We start from the raw sequence: 25,933 nt of genomic DNA on the forward strand, positions 1-25,933 counted from the left end.
AATGAAGAAAGAACAAGAGGAAGGAAGTACCTGAAGAAAAAAAAGTACAGTAGAGGAAAGGAGGACATAAGGAAGAAAAGAATAAAGGAAGGACACATGAGGGAAGGAAGAAGGAGAGGAGGGAGGGAGAAAAGGAAGGACACAAAACAAAAAAGGACATGAGAAGGAGGGAGAGAGACAGGGAGGCAGGACACAAGGAAAGTAGGGAAGAAGGAAGGAAATAAAGGAGGCTGAAAGAACACAAGAAAGTATACAAGGAAGGAAGGATACAAAGAAGGAAAGATAAAATGAAAGGCACAACATTTAAACAATAGTAAAGGGAACAAAGTTTAGAAACAGCAGAATTTTTCCATACTCTTATTCTCTTTTTCTATACTTATCCAGACCTGGAAAATACTAAACTCAACTCCCTTTCTTTCCATACTTCATAGGAATCCCAGGTTAAGTGCAGAGGTAAGAAAAGGACTGTTTACAGGTACAAAATGAAAGTAGTAAGGGAGTAGGAAACGGGGGTACAAATTGGTGAAGTTGTGAATTGACTCAGAGCCCCTCCAATTAGGCAAAAACGTCTTTCCTAACACTCTTCACCACTTGTAGCTGGGTAATGTGTTGTCGAAATATTGCACGTTTATAATTTTTGGTCATTTCATACCCGACCATGTTTTCTTTTATATGTGCCAGGGGGATGCTTTGAAGACCAGCAATTGAAAGTCATTTTGCTTTATTTGCTTAATGACTACTTGACGGAAATCAATTTTTGTCACTCCAACAAATATTATCTACCACCAGGAGGTTACTCAGAATCTTTTGACTTGATCAGAGGTTAAAATCCCATATATTGTATAAGAGTTAACTGGTCCAAATAGAGATCAGTAGGAGAAAAAATCTAAACAAGTTTTAATACAAAGGTATCAGAACATAATGGACAATAATTGGTCGGAAATAAGGGTATGAATTGGCGAAGGGGTGAACTGACCCAGAGCCACAAGCAAACCAAAAATAAATGGACCCAATATTGGCTGAACGGGAAAAAAAGAGGTTGAGAAAATAAAATGTTTTCTTGAAACAAGTTTCTTTGTTGAGCAATGTGAAAATGAAATTGACACTTTTCAACACACAGTTACCAATTAAACAACTGTAAGACAAATTCATAGGACACTTTTTTTAAGCAGTACTGACACATCGATAAATGTGATGGTAAAGCCAGCGGGACTAGAGATGTATAGAAGCAAATTGTTACCATATTTCAAATGAAAAAGCATTTTCAGAAATGCTTTTTCATTTTAAGAATGTGGCTGCATTGTTAGACTCATAAATGAAATTAGTAATCAATAATCGTATTTGCATTTTAATTTTCTTCTTCAAGACTGCTCATTCTTTCACTTAATTAAAATGAAAAAGAAAAAGACATTTGAGATTTATTTTTCAAAATGTACCCCAGCAAATAGATACCAAAATTCAACGTGAAATGTAAAATTTGAAAATGAAAAAGCATTTCCAGAAATGCTGTTTCATTTTAAGAATGTGGCTGCATTATTTGACCCATAAATAAAATTAGTAATCAATCATCCTATTTGCATTTGCATTTTCTTCTTCACGACTGCACATTTTATGCCATAATCAAAAAGAAAACAAAGCAGAAATAGCTTTTTCGTTTTAATGGTCTGCCCGCAAAGTACTGCCCAGAACTCGAAAAAGCATTCCGAGCGGCGGGCGCAGCAGAGTGACGTCAGCAGCCGCTCTTCCTCAGCTCCCGGCTAACCGAGCTACCCATCTTGTTCGGTAGGGGGCGCTGTGCTCGTCTAAATAGCACTATGTGTATGTGTGACGTGTTGAAAGGATGACGAAGATTTATTGCACAAACAGCTGGTTTATTATAGAGCACGAGCGGCTATTCTGAATTGTCACTCACAGAAAAATATAAATAAATGCTTAAAAACACGCTGGATGTCCCAGGCCATGAGGATGCCACAGCCTGCAACCGAAACTACCAATTCTGCCTACCACTGCCACAAATTGAGCTCGGTCCTGCTGCAATTCAATCAATTTCTCGGCACGTTTGCAATGTAATGCAATGCAGACGTGCACAGCGACTCCCACCGAACAAGATGGGTAGCTCGGTCAGCAGGGAGCTGAGGAAGAGCGGCCGCTGACGTCACTCTGCTGCGCCCGCCGCTCGGAAAGCTTTTTCGTTTTTGAGTTCTGGGCAGTACTTTGCGGGCAGAGCACGAAAATGAAAAAGCAATGTCTGCTTTGTTTTCTTTTTGATTATGGCATAAAATGTGCAGTCGTGAAGAAGAAAATGCAAATGCAAATAGGATGATTGATTACTAATTTTATTTATGGGTCAAATAATGCAGCCACATTCTTAAAATGAAAAAGCATTTCAGGAAATGCTTTTTCATTTGAAATATGGTAACGATTTGCTTCCATAGAGATGAAGAAGATGACAAATCTTCCCTCCCCCTTTCTGAACCCAGGCCTGATTTCCCGCACTCTGACGCAGTATATCTGGTCCACTTCTTCTGGGAAGGACGGCTAAATAGAGGGCTTCACATGTGACAGGCGCTTTCTTGTGGCATCTACGTTTGACGTGCTCAGAACAAGCTGGAGTTCACAAGTTCAACATTTGTCGCATCATTAGCAGAATCATATGGGATGACTCTGCTGAAGAACAGCAATGCTTTGTGAGTCAGAAAAACAGCTTTGGAGTGATTTAGTCATTACTGATGTCAGACAGGATGGAGGGTTGATATTACACACTGCTAACAACAGATAACTCACTGAGTGTAATAGACAGAGACAGCTTTACAGGAAAACAGCATGTTTCTGAAGTCACAAACACCTGCCCTGAGTTTGACTTTAATCCAGAGGAATCACTCTGCCACACATCTAAAACGGCATGACAATAGGGTTACGAATTTAGGCTTTGATGAGTTTAATTCATTGGTTATAAAACTACCTGGTTTGTCTGTTTATTTAAAGAAAAAGAAGATAAAGAAATGGAAATGAATCTTGCAGCAGGAATTTTAACCCGATTTCTATGTTCTGACCCTGAGGGACAGATTGTCTGATTGTTTGTAAAAGTGAACCTTATCACAAGATATTTCCTCAAAGCAAGCTGCTTTTGCAGACAGAAAGACGGATGATGGAGGACAGGAGCATCCAAATTATAGAAGAAAAAGCATGGAGGACTAAAAAAACAGAATGAGGAAAGGATCAACTGAAGGACATAAAGAAGGAAGGTAATAACAATGAAAGGAAGCAATGACAGAAGGATGGAAGGCAATAACAACCAAATTATAGATGGAAAGAAAGAAGGAACAAGCAATAAATGAATAAAAAACCAAAGGAAAGAAGGAAGAACTGGAGGCAGGAAGGAACCAAATAATAAATTGAAGGCAGGAAAAAACTGAAGGGACAATGATTGAACAGAGGAAGAAAAAGAAAGGAACAGAAAACTGGCAAGAATAAATAAAAAGAAGGATTTATGGATCCATGGATAAAAATAACTTTTAGACAATGGGAATAGTCTAGAAGCAAAAAGATGTTTCCTTTTTCTTTACTTATCCAAACCTGGAAAATCATTTAATCAGATTCCAGACTTCTCTAGGCCTGGTAGGACCCTGAGATAAGAAGAGTAGTCAAATATCAAGCCACAATTATTCCAGGGCTACAAAAAGTATGTGCTTTCCCTGCAACTCGCAAAGACATTCATCCAAATATTAGCGTGGGTGTAAAGAGGGTTGATTTAGGAGCCTGTATGTAGGTTCAAGTAAATTCTTAATGAACTCGAACCTGGACAGCAGATTCTTGCTTTATTGCATAATGATTCCACACTAAAATCAGTTCAAAGACATCTTTAAGATAAATAAAATATTCATAACCATGCCTCTAAAAGGCAATGCACATGGGTCATTACTAAGGTATTGATGAAGGAATAGTTTAAGAACTAGTCTACTAGTATGAAGTTGCTGTTATGTGAAGGAGCATTGTGTGTATAATATGAAGATGTCTAGATTGCATTGGTGATCTGGTTTTTGTTAGCCATGGGAAGCAGGATGATTATAAGCAGGCCAGGAAGGGGAGAAAACTGATTTCTTTATTATGGGAAGCACAAAAGTAGTGTGACAGGAATGAAAAAGAGAACAGAGCATGACAGAGAATGTTATATGGAGAAGAACTATCTGAAATGACAAAACAAGCCCTAGGATGTTAAAGAGAGACATGCGCCCGAATCAGAAGGGGAATGAATGTTCCGAAAGGTGAAAATGAGAAAAAGCAAGAATTTGAGGAAAAGAAAGGGGGAGACAAAGGGGAAAAGCATACTGCTGGGTTGCAGAGGCTGGCTCAGCAGAGTACTCCTGCCTCGCAGCTTCACAGTCGGGATACTTGAAGGTCTCTCTCTCCATCAACAATCAGGCCTCAGCCTCTCTTTCATTCCAAACTTTCCCCTCAAAGGGGAAGCGGGGCACACGTGCACACAAGCACTGACAAACACTGCTGAGAGGGATTCATGCAGGTATAGGCACGCATCAATATTAACAGCACAAGTTCTAAAAATGCGAGCGGGGCGATCGGGCAGATCAGCGCGTGGTTATTGTGCTGCACGAACACAAAGCGTACACACACACAGATGGAGCAAGGCCTGAGTCATTCTTTCCTGGGTGGTCCTCCTGCACAGATAAGGCAAGCATGTTTCCCCAGGGTGAAGCAAAAGCAACAGAGGGCAGGGGAGAAAAAGGCAAAAGAAGAAAGAAGGGAGGGAACGGTGGGAGGAGGAAAAAAGGCCAGGGGCCTCTTTAAACTTGGTGTTCTGTTAGGAGCCAAGCTGCTCTTCATGTGCGGCAGGGCCCTTCTATTTGCAGCGTGCTGTCAGAAGTTTCTTCCAAAGTCTGGATTAAAGAGATCCTCTAATGACACTGAGGCTGGACGATTTCAGACAGCAGCAAAAACCTCACATTGTACTGCCTCCAGCCAAGGACACACACACAGAAACAGAGAGAGAAAAGCAAAGGATGAGAGATACACACAGACATACTTATACAAAGATGTAGTGCCCACACAGACACCAGCTTCATCAGCACAAGGCTTTGTGAGCACATATGGCTACTGATCTAATGGTAAATAATAAAAGAGGTGCTAACCTCAAGGAGAGATGGATGGTCAGAGAGATGAGCACAGCCTCTCTTTTATCTGCACTTTTATCAAAGGATTATGGGGAAAGGTAAAGAAGAAAGAAGCTGGAGGAGGAGGAGGAGGAGAGGTCTCCCTCCTGAGGTGTTTGAGAAGAGAAACTTTTGCTTTGCTGTCTTGTCTGCCTGCGTGTAGTAATAAAAACATGTGGTTTAGCAAGTCGACCAGGACAGCCCCTCTGAAATGCAACTCTGATACTGGTGTGAACTGACTTGCTCCGCAGCTCTTTGAAGCTTTCCAGCTCACAAGTCAAACAGGAAGGTATGCAGCGACGGCCCTGGAACCTTCCCGAACCACAAACCCGAGCACACGTCGGCGTCTTCGGGAGCGCTGATGAAAGTAGTGAGACAATTGCGGCGCTAATGAAGACATGCTGCAAATGAGTTATGCCCACAGGGGGAACACGCTGTTCTCTAACTTTCAGCTGCCTGGAGCTATGGTAGAAAGAGAATAGGAAACAACTCCAAAATATGTGCCATATGTCTGTTGTGTTTTTCTGCTTACTTGTGTTTCAGCACTTATAAATATATTCTGTTTATCAAATGGTATATTGCTAAATAATTGTTAAGTTCAGCTCAAGTTCCAAACATAACTGCATGTTGAAAAACTCTGGGTTCATGAGTAATTTCTGTTTGTTGTCTGTCAGTAGATGAGGGTCTCTATAAGTTGTTCCACTTCCCACGTTCCCTGGTAGCATCCTGCAATGTAATCCCTCCCTTATTTCCTCCTCCTCTGATATGAGGATCAAACACTGCCCACAGCTGGAAATGTAATCAATCAGCCGACACAATGAACGCGTGTTGAACTGCACGCACATGCAAAACATTCGCAGTGTTTCATCTTTGCATAAAGAGAAAGACGGACAGAGATTAGTGTTATTGATTAAATATATATTGACTGATTGAGTGGAACTGACCAAAGCAATCTCTGTGCAAGTCAGAAAGGCCTTCAAGTCCTCTATCCTTTAAAATCCAGGTTGATAAATCAGCATTTTTAATAGATGATACACCAGGGCCTCTCATTCTGTGTTTACCTGTACTACCCGCTCGGAGCTTATGTGTTTAGCTCCGTTTCTTTCCTAGATGAAACCACTAAAAGAGCTAATGCTGCCATTAACTCATTCCTTTTTCTGTAAAACAGAAAAATACTGGTGGACCAGGGCTTCTGGGTCTTTGTGTGTATGTTCTGTCTCCTCAGACCCCCAGTTGGTTGCAGCAGGTGCCCGCTCACTCTGAGCCGGGTTCTGCTAGATGTTTCTTCCAGTTAAAAAGGAGTGTTTCCTTTCCACTGTCGCCACATCCATGTCGTCTCAAGTGCCTTAACTTTGCATTGCTGCAAAGACACTTGATGCAATCGGCTGACATTTCATAGATTGAAAAACTCTTTATCAATTGGCACAATAAACTGAACTTAACTGCATTGTATAATAGCTGGGATCAAACTAGAATTAATGCTTTTTTAAATCCATTGAACAGAATTAAAAAAATGTTCTTTTGATTCATCAATTTCACAATGGACGGTCGTAGTGAACTATAAAAATACAATAAATTACCAGACAGATTGTGAAGTTAAAAGCAGTATATAAGCTTGAATCTAAACGTTGTAAATTAACTTTAACATTAACAGAGCTCTTTATGAAATAGAGATGCACTGATCAGAAATCTTGTGGCAGAGTTCTGAGTAGCTGATACTGATTTTAGCCCAATGCGATTTCACTTTATGAATATAAATAACAAAAACATTTTCTTTCAACTTTCTGGAAAAACTGATAATTGCCAGGTTACAGAGCTGTCTGTCTCTGCTTTACTGAACATCTACATATATAGTAACATCCTCCAGCTTATTTGACCAAGGTATGCTTAAATAAATGACAAATGTAAATACTCGAACAATGTCTAATTTACAAGACACATAATTGCTCACAATTATTTTTAATTCTTTCGAATGTAATGTAACCTGCAGTATATAATAAGGTTTTTCATTTTTATTGTGAGAGAAAACAGCTTTGATTTACTTTTAAGTTATATTGTTAAATCATTCCTCCATGTTTTGAAACTAAAGACAGCCTCTCTGTCTGATATGATTATTAATCATATGTATTAGGAGCAGAGGAGTTGTCACACTGTGTGTGAGAGCGACATACATTACACAGCTCTGCAGTTCAACAGGATTTCAAACAAGACAAAAGGGATTACAGAACTGGCGTTAACACGATTAGCTCGATTAGTTATCATAACCCAAGCAGTCTGTGTGCCCCCCACCATTAGAGTTAGTCGAGCCTTGCATTAATATATTTCCAAGACTGCCAACATAAATAATAGCATGTGTTATATAAGATAGAAATAGATTCTAAAATAGAGCAACTGCTGTTTTACGTTCGCCGTCCTGTTATCTTCTGTATAGCCCAGCTCACTGTTGTAGCAGCCAAAATGCCTCCATAGAAATCCTATTCTAGACGTTTTTCACACTTTAACTGTTCCCTCTGATTTCACCCCCCTCATTCTGAAAATGGGTAACTTTGAGTCCTCTTTGTAAAAATGTTTCCACTAAAGAGGGTTGTTGTCAGGGCAGAAAGGTAACAATTATTTATGATGTGTTCTCTAATTGGTAAAAGGTTAAACTTTTAGTTTTTTAACAAGCTGATCATCGATCCGGCAGGGTCAAGCTTAAATTTGCATGCTTTCGGTGACCTTTTCAGTGAATCTCAGTTTTGTTTTTTCATAAACATTTCAATACATGGCACTGATGTATCTTCATAACACAACAGATGCTAACTTTTACACTTTTTACTTTCTCAACTTTGGCACATACAACATCATGACCAGTTTATCTAAAGCAAGCTGGACCATGAATTTATCTGAACACAAAACATGCCCTCCTTCTGTCCATTCCAGAGGAGGTCATGCCAAAACAGCTCTGTAAAGTTCCTGTACATATTCAGGTTACAGTTCTGGGTGAAATGGTGAGCTGTGTTGAGAGACAAGGGCTTTGCAAAGTACCATGGGCCATGTGGTTTTAATGATCACAGTGAGATAACAGTGTTTCTTATGCAATACTGCCTGGACGTTAAGAGCTGCCAAGACATTTTCTAAATGCAGTCGAGATGTTCAGTGAAAATGCAGTCATGGTTAAAAGAAGGGGTTTCCGTAACAGTGATGGGAAAAATAAATACATCCTTCCTACTTTTGCAGGATTTCAGAGCGAGAGTAGCCTCCAAATTATGCTAATCAATGCACTTTATTATCTGATCATCATCAGTGTGGCCAACTCTATATGTGCAGGTATTTTCACAACATACAGGTGCAAGCTGAAACAGCACCAAGGTGGAGAGGGATCAGAAATGACCTTCAGACGCAGTTGTGGTTGCCCATCTGCCTGGCCAGGGTTTAAGTCATTTTCCAGATTATTGGAAGCCTCAGGTGAAAAACATTCAAGACAGCTACAAATATCTGCTCAGGAGTAGATGTTGCTGCAAATTCAATCAAGGCCAAACTGTGCAATGCTCAGAGAAACTGCTCTATCTTAGACACTACAAGCCTCAATTAGCACGTTAAATGTTGAAGGTCGTGACAGTACAGTGTAAAAATAGGCTGAACGATTAGGACTTGTTTGAAGGGTGGCCAGATGAAAGCCTCTTCTGTTTAACAAGAATGCGGCAGCATGAGGTAGGTTAGATAAGTTGCAGCAGAATGAACCACAAGACGTCTGGAACGATGCTCTTTGGACAAATGAGACCAAAGCAGAGATGTTTGGCCATAATGCAATCTGCCATGTTTGGAGACAACAGAACACAACATATCAGCACAAACATCCCGTACCAAATGTCAAACACGGTGGTGGAGGGCTGATAATTTGGGACCTGGGCACTTGGCAGTCATTGATCCAAGCATGAACTCTTCTGTATACGAAAGTTTTCTTGAGTAAGATTTAAGGTTGACAGCTAAAGCTTGGCCCAAACAACCTCACCAACAGAAAAATGATCCATAGCACAGTAGAAAATACAAAAGAACCAACTTCTTCTAATGGCCCAGTCAAAGTTCAGACCTCACTATGATTGGAATGCTGTGATGGGAACTTAAGAAAGCTTTGCAGAAACAAAACCTCCATGAACTGAAGCAACATTGTAAGGAAGGGTGGGACAGAATTCTTCTATGACAACATGAAATATATACATATAAAAGTACTGTATCTGCCTGCATACAGCTGCACATATATGCTCACACTATTATTATTTTGCACATGTAAATATACTCTCTGATTGTAATATATCTGATCACTATTACATAATGTAAATAGTCTGTATATTTTGAAGAAGTTTATATTCTATATTTTATTTTAATCTACTTTCCCCTGTTGTGGTGTAATTTGATTTTATTGTTGTCTATTGATATATATATTTTTTTATCCTAACATCCAGTGGGGATGGCAAAGTAAGAATTGCATTGCACAGGGAAACATGTTTCTTTACTGTGCATATGACAATAAAGTTTGAATTGAATTGAATGAAAAAGACCTGATAAAAATCACACAGAAAGGTGTTTCTAGAAGGTTTTGAATCTTAGGGTGTACTCTGTTATTCCCATGACTATGTTGTACGTCATGGAAACTTCTATCCTTTACTTTTACTTTAATTTGTTAAATACAGATTTGAAAACAATGCTAAGTTAGATTTACATGAGATAATTTTTTGTGGCAGTTTAAAAGCCTCTGGATTTGGGGATTTTATTCGTAAAGTCATAATCATAACCTGCTTTATCAATAAATCCAACACTTAGCTGAAAGTCAACAGAACTCACAAGATCACAGGCTGAGAGGGATTACTAGCAGTACCAGTAGAAAAAAATGCAATAAAAAAAAAAGCTCAAAATAAATTGCTGAATGCTAATATAAGAAAAATAACAATTTATTGAACCACAACTTGTTATATAACTGTCTATGACATATACTACACAAAGAAATACAAGGAATTACAAAGATGTGAAAAATATGATTTCAGATGGCCTTAAATGCTCAAAATGAGTTGCATTACAACCATCTATTAAACGTCTTAAAAACACTAAGTACAATTTTTCAATCATATTTTGCAAGGTCATGACAACATTGTGTAGACAAAATATGTCAAAAGCTGGGTAAACATATGCAAGAGCACTACCCTCTGCTGCAACGTCTGCTACAGTCCTCATCACCTGAAGGACATTTTCCATGACGTACAGACACACAAACACCCAGAGCTTCACTTAATGTGGTACAAATCTCAACACACCACTAAACATAAATTCACTGTCAGCTTTGCGTTCATTCACAAAAACAAAAGAAGAACAAAGTCACAGAAACCCAGATGGCTGAGAAACTTCGGAAAACAAATGCTCGGCTCAAGGTTAGTGCAACAATCTCTGTTGTTTGGAAGGACGTGGATGCACACTGGAACGTGGGGGGACCAATGCACGCTCGCATAGACAAAATGTTTGAAGCAGCTCTTTGCCTCTGCAGCAGAGAGGATCCAGCACACCTGTTCTTGATCCAGTACAGCTATTCTTTCCCACGGGCAAAGTCATCCTTTCAACCCCCTCAGAAACTAATGCATATATAACTACACAACTACAGACAAACTGCAGCTGCTATAACCAGCCGCTGTAAAAGTATGCCATGTTTGTGTGGTCCGGTGTGTGTGCACAGGACCCCTTTTTAATATTACCCCTTCGCAAAAGCCCAGCAACTACTTCACAAAGACTACATCAACTGTGAGTTTGACAAAGACTGCACTATGTAGTGCACAAGCAACAGCACACCTCATATATTCCCTCTCATCCTCAAACATAAAGAGACAATGGTCACTGTTGCATTATGTAACGTGTCTACTGTCATTTCACCCGAAGGACAAGGACCTTCTCTTTGACTCGCTGCAGAAGTTGCTGCTGGATGTGCCTGGATCAAAGGTGTGTGTTCCTATCTGGGTGTGTGACGCAGAGTGTGCGAAGGTGCATGTTCAAGAATGCAACACTGCCCAGAAAGGGGCACTAACTCAAAGGCACGTTGTGTGAGAGACATAGACAGGTAAAGACTTGAGGACCTGAGTAAGGAGAAAACTGGAGAGGCTGCATATAGGCCCACAAACACTAGGCTATAGGTGGGAGCGTGCACATATGTTGGCGTGCATGCATGGAAAAGATTCGGCAGGTACTGAGACAGGAAGCACTGCTGTGGGGAGCAGGAACAGCAGTGCTGATCAAAGCCCAGGCGGGTGACACTATGGGCGGAGTGCCATTGTTTATTCACCAGCCACCTCTACCTTTTGGCAGGGCGAGGTGAGCATGTGTGCTTGTGAATGTGAGTGCAGAAACAGAGTTTGAGACAGAAAGAGTTCGAAGATACAGAGTTGGAAAGATGGGGTTTGCTAGAGAAAATACACAAGGTGTTTGTGTCTGTACCCTTCTCTTGGCAGGCTAATGTGGGTTTCAGTTCATTCAGATTTTGCATATGCACACTTGTACTCTGTAGGCATCCATAGTTAGAAAGACTGTCTTTGAAAATAATCATTAAAACTTGAAACATGCTGTTTAAAAACCTGCATATAAACTTTATCTTTATCAGATGAATAGAAAAACTCATGAAAAAGAAATGGGAGAGATGACTTCAAGAAACAATTAAAACTATAAACCAAACACATGATGGATCCTGTGGAGAATCCAGGCAACATTCCAGAGATTGCAAAGCATAATATTTAAATAAGTACAATTCAAGGTATATTTTGAAACCTGTTCCACGCACCAGGGTAGTTTTCTTTCACAGATTTTTCACCTCTCCTTTGTTTCTACTGCATCTACCTGGGCCAAATCACATTATAAGGGCAGAAATTTACCCCAGATAACTACCCTAATAGGAGGATGGTACTTTGGTTTTACTAAAGGGAGGGTGCTTAGCATTTTGGATTGATTTTTATCACCATGGTAATAATCAGCCGTTTCAACTTGTCTACAGTTTGTATTTTCTGCTAACATTTACTGTAATAGAATTTAAAAGAGCAACCTTTGCTCTCAGTCGTTTCAGAAGACAAGGGGGGTGCATCCTTCCACCCAACAAATTACAATTTCAAGACTTTTAAATGTTTTACAGAGATTGTGTCCTGAGGCACAAATAAAAACAATCATACAACAGGTTTTAGGCTCGAAAGGAACGCAGTCCGCTAATTCTGCATGTGTGTGCAATACTCTTTTTTCCGTGGCACGAGGCTCTGACTTAGTTTGTTAAACATTTATTAATGATACACGTTTCCTCGAAGATCGAAAGGATTTTCATTTTATCTAAACTTTACTTGAAAGGTGATTTTAAACACAGAAGATTGATCATAACGCGCCGTCCACGCTTATGCATTTTAACTCTTTTATTAACGGTATTTTAAAGGTGTGTGTTTGATTCTGGTGCTAAGCTATCAGCTTCTTTTGTTAGCTTTAACTGCTAACAGCTAAGAACACGTGCTTGCCTGCTAAAGAATATTTACCCAGAAAGGTTGTTAGTTTTCAATCCAGTAAAGAATATTTTCCTAAACATTATTTTGCTAGAATTGATAACTAAGTAACACAATTAAGCCCCATTTCTCCAGAAAGATTTGGCTCTTTTCCAAAATATTTCCTTAAATATTTTACCATTTCCTTAATAATATTTTTTAAAATATTATTTTAATAATTAAAGGTAGCTAATGAGACCCCATTGAGAATTAGTCATCCAGAGAGTTGGTATTATTCAGCAGACCATTCTTTAAAACATTATTTTATTAAAATAATATTTTATCTCATCTTGCATTGTGAATGGTTGTCTAAATGTTTGCTGATTATTGTCTAAGTTGGTTCCAAGACTAACTTAACTTCACTTCCAGATTCTTCAAGATAATCCTTGGTTCTCAAACATAAGTAACATTGCATGGTAATGTTGCATCACTCTTTTGGTCATGGTTTCAACCATCTTTGATCAGCTTGTTTATATTAGTCTTCCTTATTCTTTAATTCTGCCTGGTAGTTTAGTTGGATTGTTTTAGCATAGTAAAGAGTTTGTTGATTGAAATATGTTTGACTTTGAGTTGACTTATTTTTGTTAATAAATTCTTGTATTTTAAGAAATTGTGTGAATTCATTCCATGTGTGTGCAGAGTTTTGCTGTTCAATAATGTCACAGCTTGGCTCACCCTTTTGATTTTGTCCTAATACCACTGCCTTACTGGGCTGGTATTCACAGGACAACCCTTAACAGACCGAAATATTATTTGATAAAATATTAAAATATTAATATTAAATAATATTTTCAGATTAATAGTCACAACAGAGGGGATGAAAAAACTGTACGGTTCTGTATGGCTATGGAAATGTACACAACAAACAACCCAAAAGAGATAAAGAGTACTGTGCAAATAAGTTTCAAGGGATAATTTTTCAGGGAAGCAAAAAAAGAGCCCTTGAATAAAATAAATAGTGTGATTATAGCTAAAGGTGTATTTACACCAGCTAAGTCCTTTATTCTACTTGTTTGGTCCGGACCAAAAGCGGACTTTATTTTTTTTGTTTGGTGCGGTTTACTTTCACATTGTACTTTTTGCAAGTGAACTATTACTTGTAAACAAAGTCACGCAGGTGACGATCATTGCTCCTATTAAACAGAAATGACGGGGGCGTTATCGTACTCGTCGTCTTCCGCTTTATACAGACCAGGTCGTGGGGGCAGGAGACTCAGCAGAGACGCCCAGACGTCCCTCTCCCCAGATACCTCCTCCAGCTGCTTCGGGGGGGAGCCCAAGGCGTTCCCAGGCCAGCTGAGAGACATAGACCCCCCAGCGTGTCCTGGGGCGTGCCCTGGGCCTCTTCCCGGTGGGACGTGCCTGGAACACTCCCCGAAGAAGGCGTCCAGAAGGCATCCGGTATAGATGCCCGAGCCACCTCAACTGGCTCCTCTCGATGTGGAGGAGCAGCGGCTCTACTCCGAGCCCCTCCCGGATGACCAAGCTCCTCACCCTATCTCTAAAGGAGTGTCCGGCCATCCTACGGAGGAAGCTCATTTCAGCCGCTTGTATTCAGGATCTCGTTAATTCGGTCATGACCCAAAGCTCATGGCCATAGGTGAGGGTAGGAACGTAGACCGACCGGTAAATCGAGAGCTTCGCTTTTCGGCTCAGCTCTCTCTTCACCACAACAGACCGGCACAGCGCCCCCATTACTGCGGCAGCTGCACCGATCCGTCTGTCGATCTCTGTCATTCTTCCCCCACTTGTGAACAAGACCCCAAGATACTTAAACTCCTCCACTTGAGACAGGAACTCCCCACCAACCTGAAGAGGACAAGCCACCCTTTTCCGGTCGAGAACCATGACCTCGGACTTGGAGGAGCTGATCCTCATCCCAGCCGCTTCACACTCAGCTGCGAACCGCCCCAGCGCATGCTGTAGGTCTTGGCTAGAGGGGGCCAGCAGGACCACGTCACCTGCAAAAAGAAGAGACAAAATCCACTGGTCCCCAAACCAAACCCTCTCCGGCCCTTGGCTGCGCCTAGAAATCCTGTCCATAAAAGTTATGAACAGGACCGGTGACAAAGGGCAGCCCTGCCGGAGTTCAACATGCACCGGGAACAGGTCCGACTTAGTGCCGGCAATGCGAACCAAACTCCTGCTCCGCTTGTAAAGAGACCGGATGGCCCCCAGTAAAGAGCCCCCGATTCCATACTCCTAGTGCACCCCCCACAGGGGATCACGAGGGACACAGTCGAATGCTTTCTCCAGGTCCACAAAACACATGTGGACCAGTTGGGCAAACTCCACCCTTGAGTACCTTGTAGAGGGTATAGAGCTGGTCCAGTGTTCCACGGCCGGGACGAAAACCACTCTGCTCCTCCTGAAGCTGAGGTTCGACTATCGGCCGGACTCTCTTCTCCAATACTGTGGCGTAGGCCTTACCAGGGAGGCTGAGGAGTGTGATCCCCTTGTAGTTGGAACACACCCTCCGTTCACCCTTCTTATGAAGGGGGACCAACACCCCAGTCTACCAGTCCAGAGGCACTGTCCCCAACTGCCACGCAATGTTGAAGAGGCGTGTCAACCATGACAGCCCCACAACATCCAGAGACTTGAGGTACTCAGGGCGGAACTCATCCACCCCCGAAGCCTGCCACCGCGGAGCTTTTTAACCACCTCGGTGACTTCAGCCTGGGTGATGAAAGAGTCCAACCCCGAGTCCTCAGTCTCTGTTTCCACCGGGGAATGCGTGATGGCAGGATTGAGGAGATCCTCAAAGTACTCCTTCCAACGCCCGATAATGTCCCCAGTCGAGGTCAGCAGCTTCCCACCCCCACTGTAAACAAAGTGTTGGTGAAGCACTGCTTCCCCCTCCTGAGGCACTGGACGGTTTGCCAGAATTGCTTTGAGGCCAACCGGGAGTCCTTCTCCATAGCCTCACCGAACTCCACCCAGGCCCAAGTTTTTGCCTCTGCCACCGCCCGGGCCACGGCACGGTTGGCCTCACAGTACCCATCAGCCGCCTCAGGAGTCCCACAAGCCAACCACAGTCGAAAGGACTCGTTCTTCAGCTTGATAGCGTCCCTACTGCCGGAGTCCACCACCGGGTTCGGAGATTGCCGACGCGACAGGCACCGCAGACCTTACGGCCGCAGCTACGGGCGGCAGCATGGACAATAGATGCGGAGAACATGGTCCACTCGGACTCTATGTCTCCAACATCCCTCGGAATCTGGTCAAAGCTCTCCCGGAGGTGAGAGTTGAATACATCCCTGGCCAAGGGCTCCGCCAGACGTTCCCAACAGACCCTCACTATGCGCTTGGGCCTGCCAAGTCTGTCTGGCTTTCTCCTCCTCCAGCGGATCCAACTCACCACCAGGTGGTGATCAGTGGACAACCCATCCCCTCTCTTCACCCGAGTGTCCAAAACATGCGGCCGAAGGTCTGACGATATGACAACAAAGTCGATCATCGACCTCCTGCCTAGGTTGTCCTGGTGCCAAGTGCACTGATGGACACCCTTATGTTTGAACATGGTGTTCATTATGGACAATCCGTGACTAGCACAGAAGTCCAATAACAAAACACCACTCGGATTCAGATCGGGGAGGCCATTCCTCCTGATCACGCCTCTCCAGGTGTCATTGTGGTTTCCCACGTGGACGTTGAAGTCCCCCAGCAGAATAATGGAGTCCCCGGGAGGGGCACTATCCAGCACCCCCGACAGGGACGCCAAGAAGGCCGGGTACTTCGCACTACCACTTGGCCTGTAGGCCGAAATGACAGTCAGAGACCTGTCCCCAACCCGAAGGCGCAGGGGTGCGACTCTCTCATCCACTGGGGTAAACCCCAACACGAGACGGCTGAGCTGGGGGGCAACAAGCAAACCCACACCAGCCCACCGCCTCTCGCCGTGGGCCACTCCAGAGTAGAAGAGAGTCCAACCCCTTTCGAGGAGATGGGTTCCAGAACCAACGCTGTGTATGGAGGCGAGCCCGACTATTTCTAGTCGATATCTCTCGACCTCCCGCACAAGCTCAGGCTCCTTCCCCCCGAGCGAGATGACATTCCATGTCCCTAGAGCCAGCCTAAGCATCCAGGGAGCGGGCCGCCAAGGTCTCCACCTTTGTCTGCCACCCAATCCTTTTTGCACCGGTCCCTCACAGTTCCCCCTGCAGGTGGTGGGCTCACTGTGGGGTTCCCTCCTATTAAACAGAGTTGACGGGGGCGTTATTACAGCTGCAATAATATTGTGAGAGTCAAGAGCAGCTCATTCAACAGATTTTGCGAAGTTCTGTTTTTAATTTTTGAACAGCTTCGGAGAATGCATGTGCCCTGTCCCACAACATGCCAGTAGAGTTGCTAAGCAACATACAGCTTATCAGGTATGATTTTAGTATGACGTACACCTTTGCTACGGTGGCTTGTTAAGTCCAAAGAGACGTATGTTTTCTGTAGTTGGTTCAGATCGGGGCCGGTTCGTATTTAGACCATAAGTGAACTGCACCAGAGTCAGTTTGGAAGTGGTCCAAGACCACCTCAAAAAGTAGGCTTGGTTCGGTTGTTTGGTCGAGACCAGGGTTCGCTTGAGTGTATTCACACCTGCACCAAAGGTCCGGAACAACGGGGAAAACGAACTCTGATCCATTTAAAGCGGACTAAAGTTGCAGGTGTGAATACACCCTAAGAGTTTAATAAGCTTGGCAGAAAAATGTCTATTATTTTAGAAGCAGTACTAAGTGAAGAGGTATTTCTGGTAGATCATGGGAAACATTTGAAATATGAAGGGGGTGTTTTAAAGTTTTGCTTTGTCACCTTAATACAGTGTTACCTTTTGGCTCAAGGTGATCATACTAACCAATATCTTCACTTTTCTCATAGAGTCGACTGACTGATAGAGTTCCCTCTCCTGTAACTAAATCATGTGGCCCATCTGACCATGATTGGGAAATATTGGTAATGTGCAAGGTGAAATACATAGTATGTAGGTTTTTTGCTCCTGCATACAATCCCAAAACATTACTAATTATTTATAGGACAATGGGTATTAGTATACAATCATAATACTTAAGAATGAAGAGATAAACCTAAAATCCTAATTGTATGTGAGGCAAGAAAACTGTTGCAAGAATTTTCACAAAACTGTGTTCCTCCACATTAACACCCAATATACAAAAAACTAAGGTAATGAGCGTACTGAACTGTACCACCAATGTTCTAAAAAGGGCTTTAATGATATAGAAAGGTCTGTGCAGCTAACACCCACATTTAAGAGGTCCAGGAGCAGCAGAGCCACAGAGGGAGCTAAATTCAGGCTAGAAACGACAGAATGGGGCTGGTAGAGAGAGGAGGGGAAAAAAGGACATCTGATCCGATGCAGCATGCATTCAGGGCAACTGTTTTGGAATTATCCCAATTCAAATGTGCGGCTAACTTTGATGTTATTTTCTTCCCCTCCTATTGTCTGAAGCCCCTCGCTCTCTTCATAATCCGAGCCCTTTGAAGTGAGCAGCGTGGAAACAATGTCAGCAGGCGACACACTAACTCCGATGGCCCACTGACAGCTCTCCACCACTCCTTTCTTTCCCCACCTTTTGTCTCAACGTCTCCACTTCCTCTGTCCTTTCATTGCTCTCTCCCCTATTCTATTCCCAAAAGCTGTTTTTGTCACCTCACTTCTTTACTCTTGCGCTTGATGCTGAAGCTTTATGTAACTTCCTTATTTTCTCTCTTTATTTCCTGTTAGGCCAATATCCCCCACCTCTCCCCCACCCCACAAATGTCTGGCCTTTACTAAACTATTCAAGCATTAATTGGAGTCTCATTAGCTATTGTTTAACACAGGAGGATTGTTATAATGAAGACAGATGATGAAAGCTCCCAACACAGATGCCAAGCCAAACGAAATAGCTCATGACAGAAAAGACAGGGTGTGTGTGTTATATCGGGGTAGACTACGGGCAATAAGTTTAGAATGATCTGAGATTAAGTACCATAAAAACTAAAAGTTTTATCGGTACTTGGAAAAAGACCACGCTTGGAAATTTATATTCAGAATCGAGAGCTTCAAGTACAAACATGTAAGCAGTTTACATACACTCATCATGGCCATGGATGTCATTAATTTTGGTCTTTTTTGGTCTTAATTGTGGATAATTCCTCCTCCACATAAGGTCAAAATTATACATAAAGGCTCAAATAAGTTACACAGACTGTGTAGCCATCAAGAAGGTCCTGGGATTTTTCCGTCTCAATATTTGATCCATCTTCTTGTACATTTCAGTAGGATTGGTCAGGGTTTTGGAGGGTGTTCTCAAGCTCAAAGTTTTTATATGTGTTTGGGATTACTGTGTCAGAATATCTAATTGTGCTCAGGTTTCAACCATTTGACCCAAACTGGCTCCCTTAAATGAAGTAAAATTTGTTAGGATGTTCAGAAAACAACCTAAGAACCACCAAGACTAACACGAGGACATAATACAATATTTTTATCACATTTTTCCAATGATTTCCAGTTTGGTAAAGTCTGTATCCGGCTGCGCAAATAGAGAACACTCTGCCTCCATTATTGGTGCAAAACTCTGTAAATGCGTGAGAAGTATATGTGCAAATGTAAGAAGGGAACAGAACTGACCTCGGTAGGCATTGTATCAAACATTTTGGCAACTGATTAATGACAACTGTAAGCATGTGGTGCTGCCAATGAATGGAGAGGGTGGAACACAGGAAATATTGTCAGAAGATGCAGATAAATATTTCCACGTTTGTTTCCTTTTTCCTCCTCATCCTCGTCTTTTTCTTCTTAACACTTTATTAGTGGGTGGAAAACAACAAATTGGTGGATTACCGCCATCCACTGTTATGTCTGGTAATCCCTTCACCTGGATGAAGGTATCAAGCATGGTGGGGGTGGTATCATGCTGAGAGTCTTGCAGCCGGTGGTACTGGTGCATTGCACAAAGTGGGTGTAATGTTTAAAACTGTGGCTTACAGACCAAACTGGGCATGTGCTGAGCGTTATGCAGTAGACAGCGGTGAACCAAGTATACCACAGCAGAATTGAATGGAATCTAGTCCAAAAGCTTTCAAAATAGCAACCTGATAATGATTATACATGATTATGATGCATCTGTGTTGAGCCCAAACTAACAACAGAACTACCCCTCCTTGTGCTTTGCTCGCTGCAGAGTAAAATCACTGCTGCACAACAAATAAAATGCTAATAGTTTGGTTTCTCAGTGCAAAACCAATGATGCTGCTTTCAGTCTGAAAGGGTCTCAACTCCAAATTCTCCAACTTCACCTCAAATCAAAAGCTACACAGTGGAAATATGGATAAACATTGATGTTGGGGTTTCAGAAGGATAATGATACATACTGAACGGAATTTGTCATTTTACACTTTAACAGGCAGTTGCATATGGCTGCCTCTGAATCTTTTGCTTTTATACATATTTAGATTAAAACAAAACACATCCTTTTTTTAGGTGCATGATATAGTTGTTGCTCCCTGTTGTGGAGAAAAATGAAAGGTTGTGGAAAAAAAGCAAACATCGGACATGGAGAAAAGATCTGAGATTGGGCTCAAAAACCTGCCATCTTTCTATGCGAGGCAGCTGTAGCCACAAACAGACTAAGTTGTGTTTGGAAACATGTTCTGATCTCAGACACAACAACTCTTTATTTAGGGAGCTACACCCAATCAACTGCCAGTGCAACTGTCTTCCCGTCTGCTTCAGGCACAATAAAAGAACTCATGTCATCTGCACACATCTGGAGGCTGCTTTGTCTATACATTTTAAAAAAGGGCTGAAGGGGAATTAGGTTGCATTTTAGAACATAAACAGTTACAAGCTATGGAGTTAAACTATGAAACAGAATGAGAGTGATGACAAAGGCATGGGCTGCAGCAGACGCATATATAAGCTCACTGAGACACAGAGCATGCCAGCCACTTAAAGACACTATGAGTTTGCAACTAGCCATAAAAATGACAAAGCACATGCAAACAATAAGTGGGCTTTAACAAAAAAAGAGCGCCCCATGACTACTCTATTAAAGTCAAACCAGACAGAACTTTTTAAAGGATGACAACCCCCTACTTGACACAGTTGTGGGTGAATGTCAAAAGCTTTATTAGAATATAAGAAGCCTTACCTAGAGGACTAATAGCATTACATAAGCTCAGTTTTGGAGAAAGCGACTTATAAAACTATTTAAACGTATATTGATGAAACCCTTCACAGAATGATGCAATATTATTTTACAAGGATATGGACATTTATGATGTTCTGATAAAGTGGTTCTGCCTAAAATGACAAATAGAAGTAACACCCAGCTTCAACTACTAATGGATCAGATTAGGGATGTCCTGATGCAATTCTAAGTATCAGCACCAGCATCCGTGTTTCCTGACTAAACCTAAACCATAATACCCGTTGTTGCACAAGCAGTGAGCCATGCAGCCAGTGTTTATATATTTTCATGTGCATGGCTTATTATTATATTAAATATTATATGCCTTTCATAATACTTAACCAATCTGGATTTTGTTTAACAATGTTTTTCACGTTTTACAATGAAATTTACAGTAAAACAAATGCTGCACTGGTAGCTGTAGCTGCTTGTCTATCCGTGTCACATGACCTTTGTATGGTGATGACCTGCACAGAAAGCTGCTGAAATCATGCTCATTAAATTTTATGGTGTTCGAAGCATTGACCTAAGCTAATGAAGCAGTAGAACAACTTTTTCTGCACGTGATTAAGTGGAATGTAATCAAAATGTCTTATCAATAAGTCATGTCCAAACAGAGTAAACAAGGTATCAGTTGTTCAGCACTTCAGCAACCCAAGGTTCCTCTACATTTTTGGTGAAAAATTCCATAGTTTTCCAGAGTACAATTTGCAGGTTATCAGTTCATTTTGCACATTAAAAAACATAAATACAATAATTCCATATGACTGTATGACAGACATTTGTACTCTAGACATGCTTTATATATAAAACCTGCAAAAACCACATACTGACAAACAAACAAGAAGGAAGGACACGAGGCGGGAAGGAATGAAACCAGGAATTAAAGACAAAATGAGAAAGGATGCACACGAGGAAAGAAGGATACAATGAGAAGAAGGGAAGGGCAAAATGACATAAAGAAGAAAATAAGAAAGGAAAGGCAAGGAAGAAAGTGAAAAAGAAAGGACACTAGAAAGGAAAAACAAAAGATGCATGGGTGGAAGGACATAAGGGAGTAAGCGAACAGCAAAGGAGAAAAGGAAAGAAGAAAGGATACTGGGAAGGATAACAGAAAGAAAGGACACCGGGGATAGAGGAAGGATGGAAAGACACAAGAATGAAGGACACAAGGTTTGCAAAAAAGACTCAAAGAAGAAAGTGAAAAAGGAAGGATACATAGAAGGACACAAAAAATACTGGACACCGTGGAGGACAGAAGAAAGAAAGAAAGGGTACAAGGGAATAAAAAGGAAGAACTTAAGAAAAGTGAGCAAGGAAAACAAAGACAGAGTGGAAGGAAGGAAGGAAGGAAGGAAGGGCACAAAGAAGAAATTAAAGGAAAAGAGAAAAAACAAGCAGGACAATGAGAAAAAAAGACAAGAAAGACAGGGCAGAAGAAGGGAAGGAAAGGACACAGAGAATAAATGAAGTCAGGCAGAAAAGTAGAGGAAGGAAACACAGGGAGGACTTAAGAAAGGAAGTAAGGAAGGAAAGAAGGAAGGAAGGGCACAGAATAAATTGAAGGAAAAGAGAAAAAACAAGCAGGACAATGAGAAAAGATTTAATAAAGACAGGACAGAATGATGGAAGGAAAGACGAAAGGCAGCAAGGAAGGACACAGAGAATAAATGAAGTCAGGCAGAAAAGTAGAGGAAGGAAACACAGGGAGGACTTAAGAAAGGAAGGAAGGAAGGAAAAAGGTATTCATTAATTTTCTTAACTTTAATGTAGTTTTACATTGGGTTCTTGGTACCTGCAAAGGCCCCAAAACTCGAATCAGTATTAGTAAGGGTTAAATCCTGATTGGGACATCCCTAGATCAGATACACTGATGCAAAGAACTGGCCAGCACAAACCTTGTTGGCCTGCTTGGCATTGTGGGTAATCGTCCGTCTCTCTTCGTCCCACCGAACATTGACCTCCTTCAGTTGCTTCTGCATCGCCTGCTGTAAACGAACAGTCTCCTCTTTAGAGTCACATACAGACGTCTGCAGCTCTGCAATCACCTGTTAGGTGGAAGAAAAGAGAAATATTTTTTTGGAATCCCACTAACCTGACGGATGAGTTAGCATGAAACTAGTCAGGCTGCTCAAATAACAAACTGTTCTTTTTTTAACAAACATATTTAACTTGATAAAAAGAGCAGTTACTGCCAGAAGCAAATTGTATACAAAAACCTTTGTTTTCCAAGTCATTTCCCTCATCTCAGAAAATGGAGATGATATGGAAAACACATTTCACTTTTAAAAGAGGATCTGGATGATGAGCAGTCACCTTGAAATGCAGCTTTTTCTTTACTAGTCTCATGTCTTTTTAGAGAGAAGACAGACGACACATAGAATAAAGAGTGAAAAGAAAAGAGGTAGATATAAAAATGGATGGGAACAAAAAAACAACTTTCTTTTCATAAGAGCTCATTGACTTTGTGTTGGTGAACTTGCGGTGCACGGTAAGATGAAAAGGAAGAGGCTTGTCTTTGAAAATCTCCCGTCCAAATTAACATTCTACTTAAGCCGCAGTTAGAGAGAAGATGAGGAAAGATGTGAGTGGGTGAAAGAAGGGGGGGTGAGAGACGGGGTTTGAGGGGTGGCTGGGTGGTGGTTCTGCAGCTAGCTCTGGGCTAGACAGATAATTGTTTACCGTGTTCACACATTGGAGGACTAGCCCCGCTGGAATCTGCTCACTGTGTGGGAGTAAGGCAGTTAAAGCAATGCAGGTCGGCCACAGATAGAGGGAGATGGTGAGGGTGGAGCAACGGTGAGAAGGAGCCTGGCATTTTTAAGTTTATTCTGATCTGGTAAGGCCTATCTATTTCCCAAAGCTGTAGGATCTCTGTTTATGCCTAATAATGGGGTCTATGAACAATAAATATGGGAGGAATGGGCAGTTTTGATCACCTATTTAGAAACAAAGCAGTCAGAAGGATAACTAAGGCCAGAAACTTATTTGATTATTCAAACTTGTTTTAGGTATGAATTTGTTTCAAACACACACTGCTAACAAATATTGAAACAACCGTGCAATGTGATTTGTGAAACACTGACCATTGTCATCGGGTGTAATCGTATGAGTTGGAAGTCAAAAGTGAAACGCAAGGGAATGATTTATGTAAGGGATTAAAATACACATCCAATCAACAGGATTCAACAATATTTAAAAATGTAAGTTATATAGCATTTTTCTCCTATAAAGATCTCCAAACAATTTCTAATTACAGGTTTCTAATTACACAAATCTTATTAAATCATTAGAAACATTTATGCAACTAAGTCATACTTTCCAACAGTCTCTCAAAGGATTCACCTACAGTAAGTTTTGAAGTCAGACTAAAGATGGTATTTGAGCTGTGGCAGTATTTGGCACTTTAACTCCATGTTGTTTAGTCTCATAGGTTACCTTTTTAAATGTAAATACTGTGCTAAAAACTAGTAACTGATGTATTAAAGATTTATATTTTTCAAACAAGACTATCCAGAGTTTAAACACTAAACCTTTAAACTGTTCTGGTGCTTATTTTGTTGGTGTATTTATGTACATGTTAAAAGTTTACACATCTAGAAATGCAGCACAGTTGTGAAACAAGCCCGGTCATGTCAATGAAGTGTGTGTTAAGTATATAATGCGTCTCGCTTTTGAATAGTAGGAGAAATGTAATATTCACAATTTGCTACTGGTTAAGGATTAAGTCACATCACAGACATGGAGCCACTTCAAGTATTCAGAATACCGAGGTGAGTCAATCATCATCAGTGCGGACAGAGAATCTGCATAGCATTGCATGACATGAAGTAGGTTTTTTTTTTGGGCCATTGCAGTGATATTTGTTTAGCAGTTACGTAAATTCCAAATTAATGGTGCCTATGTGTGGTATATACAAAATCTTTATTGAAATGCAAATCAGACAGACCATAGTTTGACAAGGGCTAAAGTGAGAGGAATCTGTTAATGGCCAGAATATGGACCTACAAAATCTGGGCTTTCTGTAATTGTGCTTTTTATAGAGGTTTATTTTATACAAAGTCAATTCATTATACTTTTTTTAGAGGGTTTAAGGAACTTTTTTTCTGGGTAGACATTGAGTCTGGAACCTTGAACATTCACCAGGATAAAGATAAGGCTGGTTTCAATGTCTTTGGAAAAGATGTCCCTCACACTTTAACAATAAAAAGCAGTCTGTTTCTAGATCAGATGGGAAGAGATTAATATTTTACTCATTATTTGAACTCAAATAACGTATTTCTGGCCACAATATAGCATAAACTAACTACAACATAATTACTCATTATTACTAACTAGAGTCCCTGAGAAACGAGTGCTAACAGGTTGCACTAACAGCACCACTCTTCACTGTGGAAGTTAGTCATAAGGGGACTAAAAGTTGGCTTTTTCCAGTGAGAGTGAGACGATTAACAATAAAGTAAGAAGGGGCACAAAGGGTGTGAGAAACTATTCATAAAAAAGTTGTTTTTTAATGGAGGCTTGTTGGATGTTTATTTAGGCTGCTAATTTTAAGAAAGACTTTTTAGTTTCCTCTTTGTTCCCCTTTACAATTACTACTACTAATCATGTTGTCTTTGTTTTGACATAGTATCTGTGCACCTATTACAAATAATTAAGGATTGGTCACAGCAGGAGGGGTAAAATGTTTTAAATTAGTCTACTTATAGTTTTTATGGAGAAATTGGAATCTTCAAAACTTAATGGGTGGTCGGCGGTATTAGTTGCTTTTATCTTTTAATTAATAAAGGCATCATTTGAAAATAGCATCATTTGAAAATAGCATTTTTTAGGCTATTTTTGCATCATGTTAAAATTCTTTTGATGATCTGAAGCCATTAGGTGTTAGTAAAAATGCATAAACAGAAGAAATCTGTAAGGGGGGAAATACATTTTCAAAGCTCCATAAATCTGATATTAAATACATCATCAAATATATAAATATTGTTACAGACCCTGCATTGTTATCAAATAACCAAGCTGAAAGCTAAAAATCATTAGATACATTTGC

The 25,933-nt window shown here is 41.0% G+C and overlaps 1 protein-coding gene across 5 annotated transcripts in view; it reads right to left on the reverse strand.

Annotated features, from left to right (window-relative positions):
• Nucleotides 1-25,933, reverse strand: part of LOC124862752 (centrosomal protein of 112 kDa-like) — a 194,053-nt gene that overhangs the window by 36,418 nt on the left and 131,702 nt on the right. For all 5 annotated transcript variants that reach the window (XR_007036996.1, XM_047356857.1, XM_047356856.1 and 2 more), the window contains one exon: nt 22,782-22,931. Coding sequence is in view for 4 of the 5 variants with exons in the window: in XM_047356857.1 (XP_047212813.1) it covers nt 22,782-22,931 (150 nt within the window). In the remaining variant the exon portion in view is untranslated. The remainder of the gene's footprint in view (nt 1-22,781; nt 22,932-25,933) is intronic.

This window comes from Girardinichthys multiradiatus, chromosome X (genome assembly GCF_021462225.1).
Source record: "Girardinichthys multiradiatus isolate DD_20200921_A chromosome X, DD_fGirMul_XY1, whole genome shotgun sequence".
NCBI lineage: Eukaryota > Metazoa > Chordata > Actinopteri > Cyprinodontiformes > Goodeidae > Girardinichthys > Girardinichthys multiradiatus.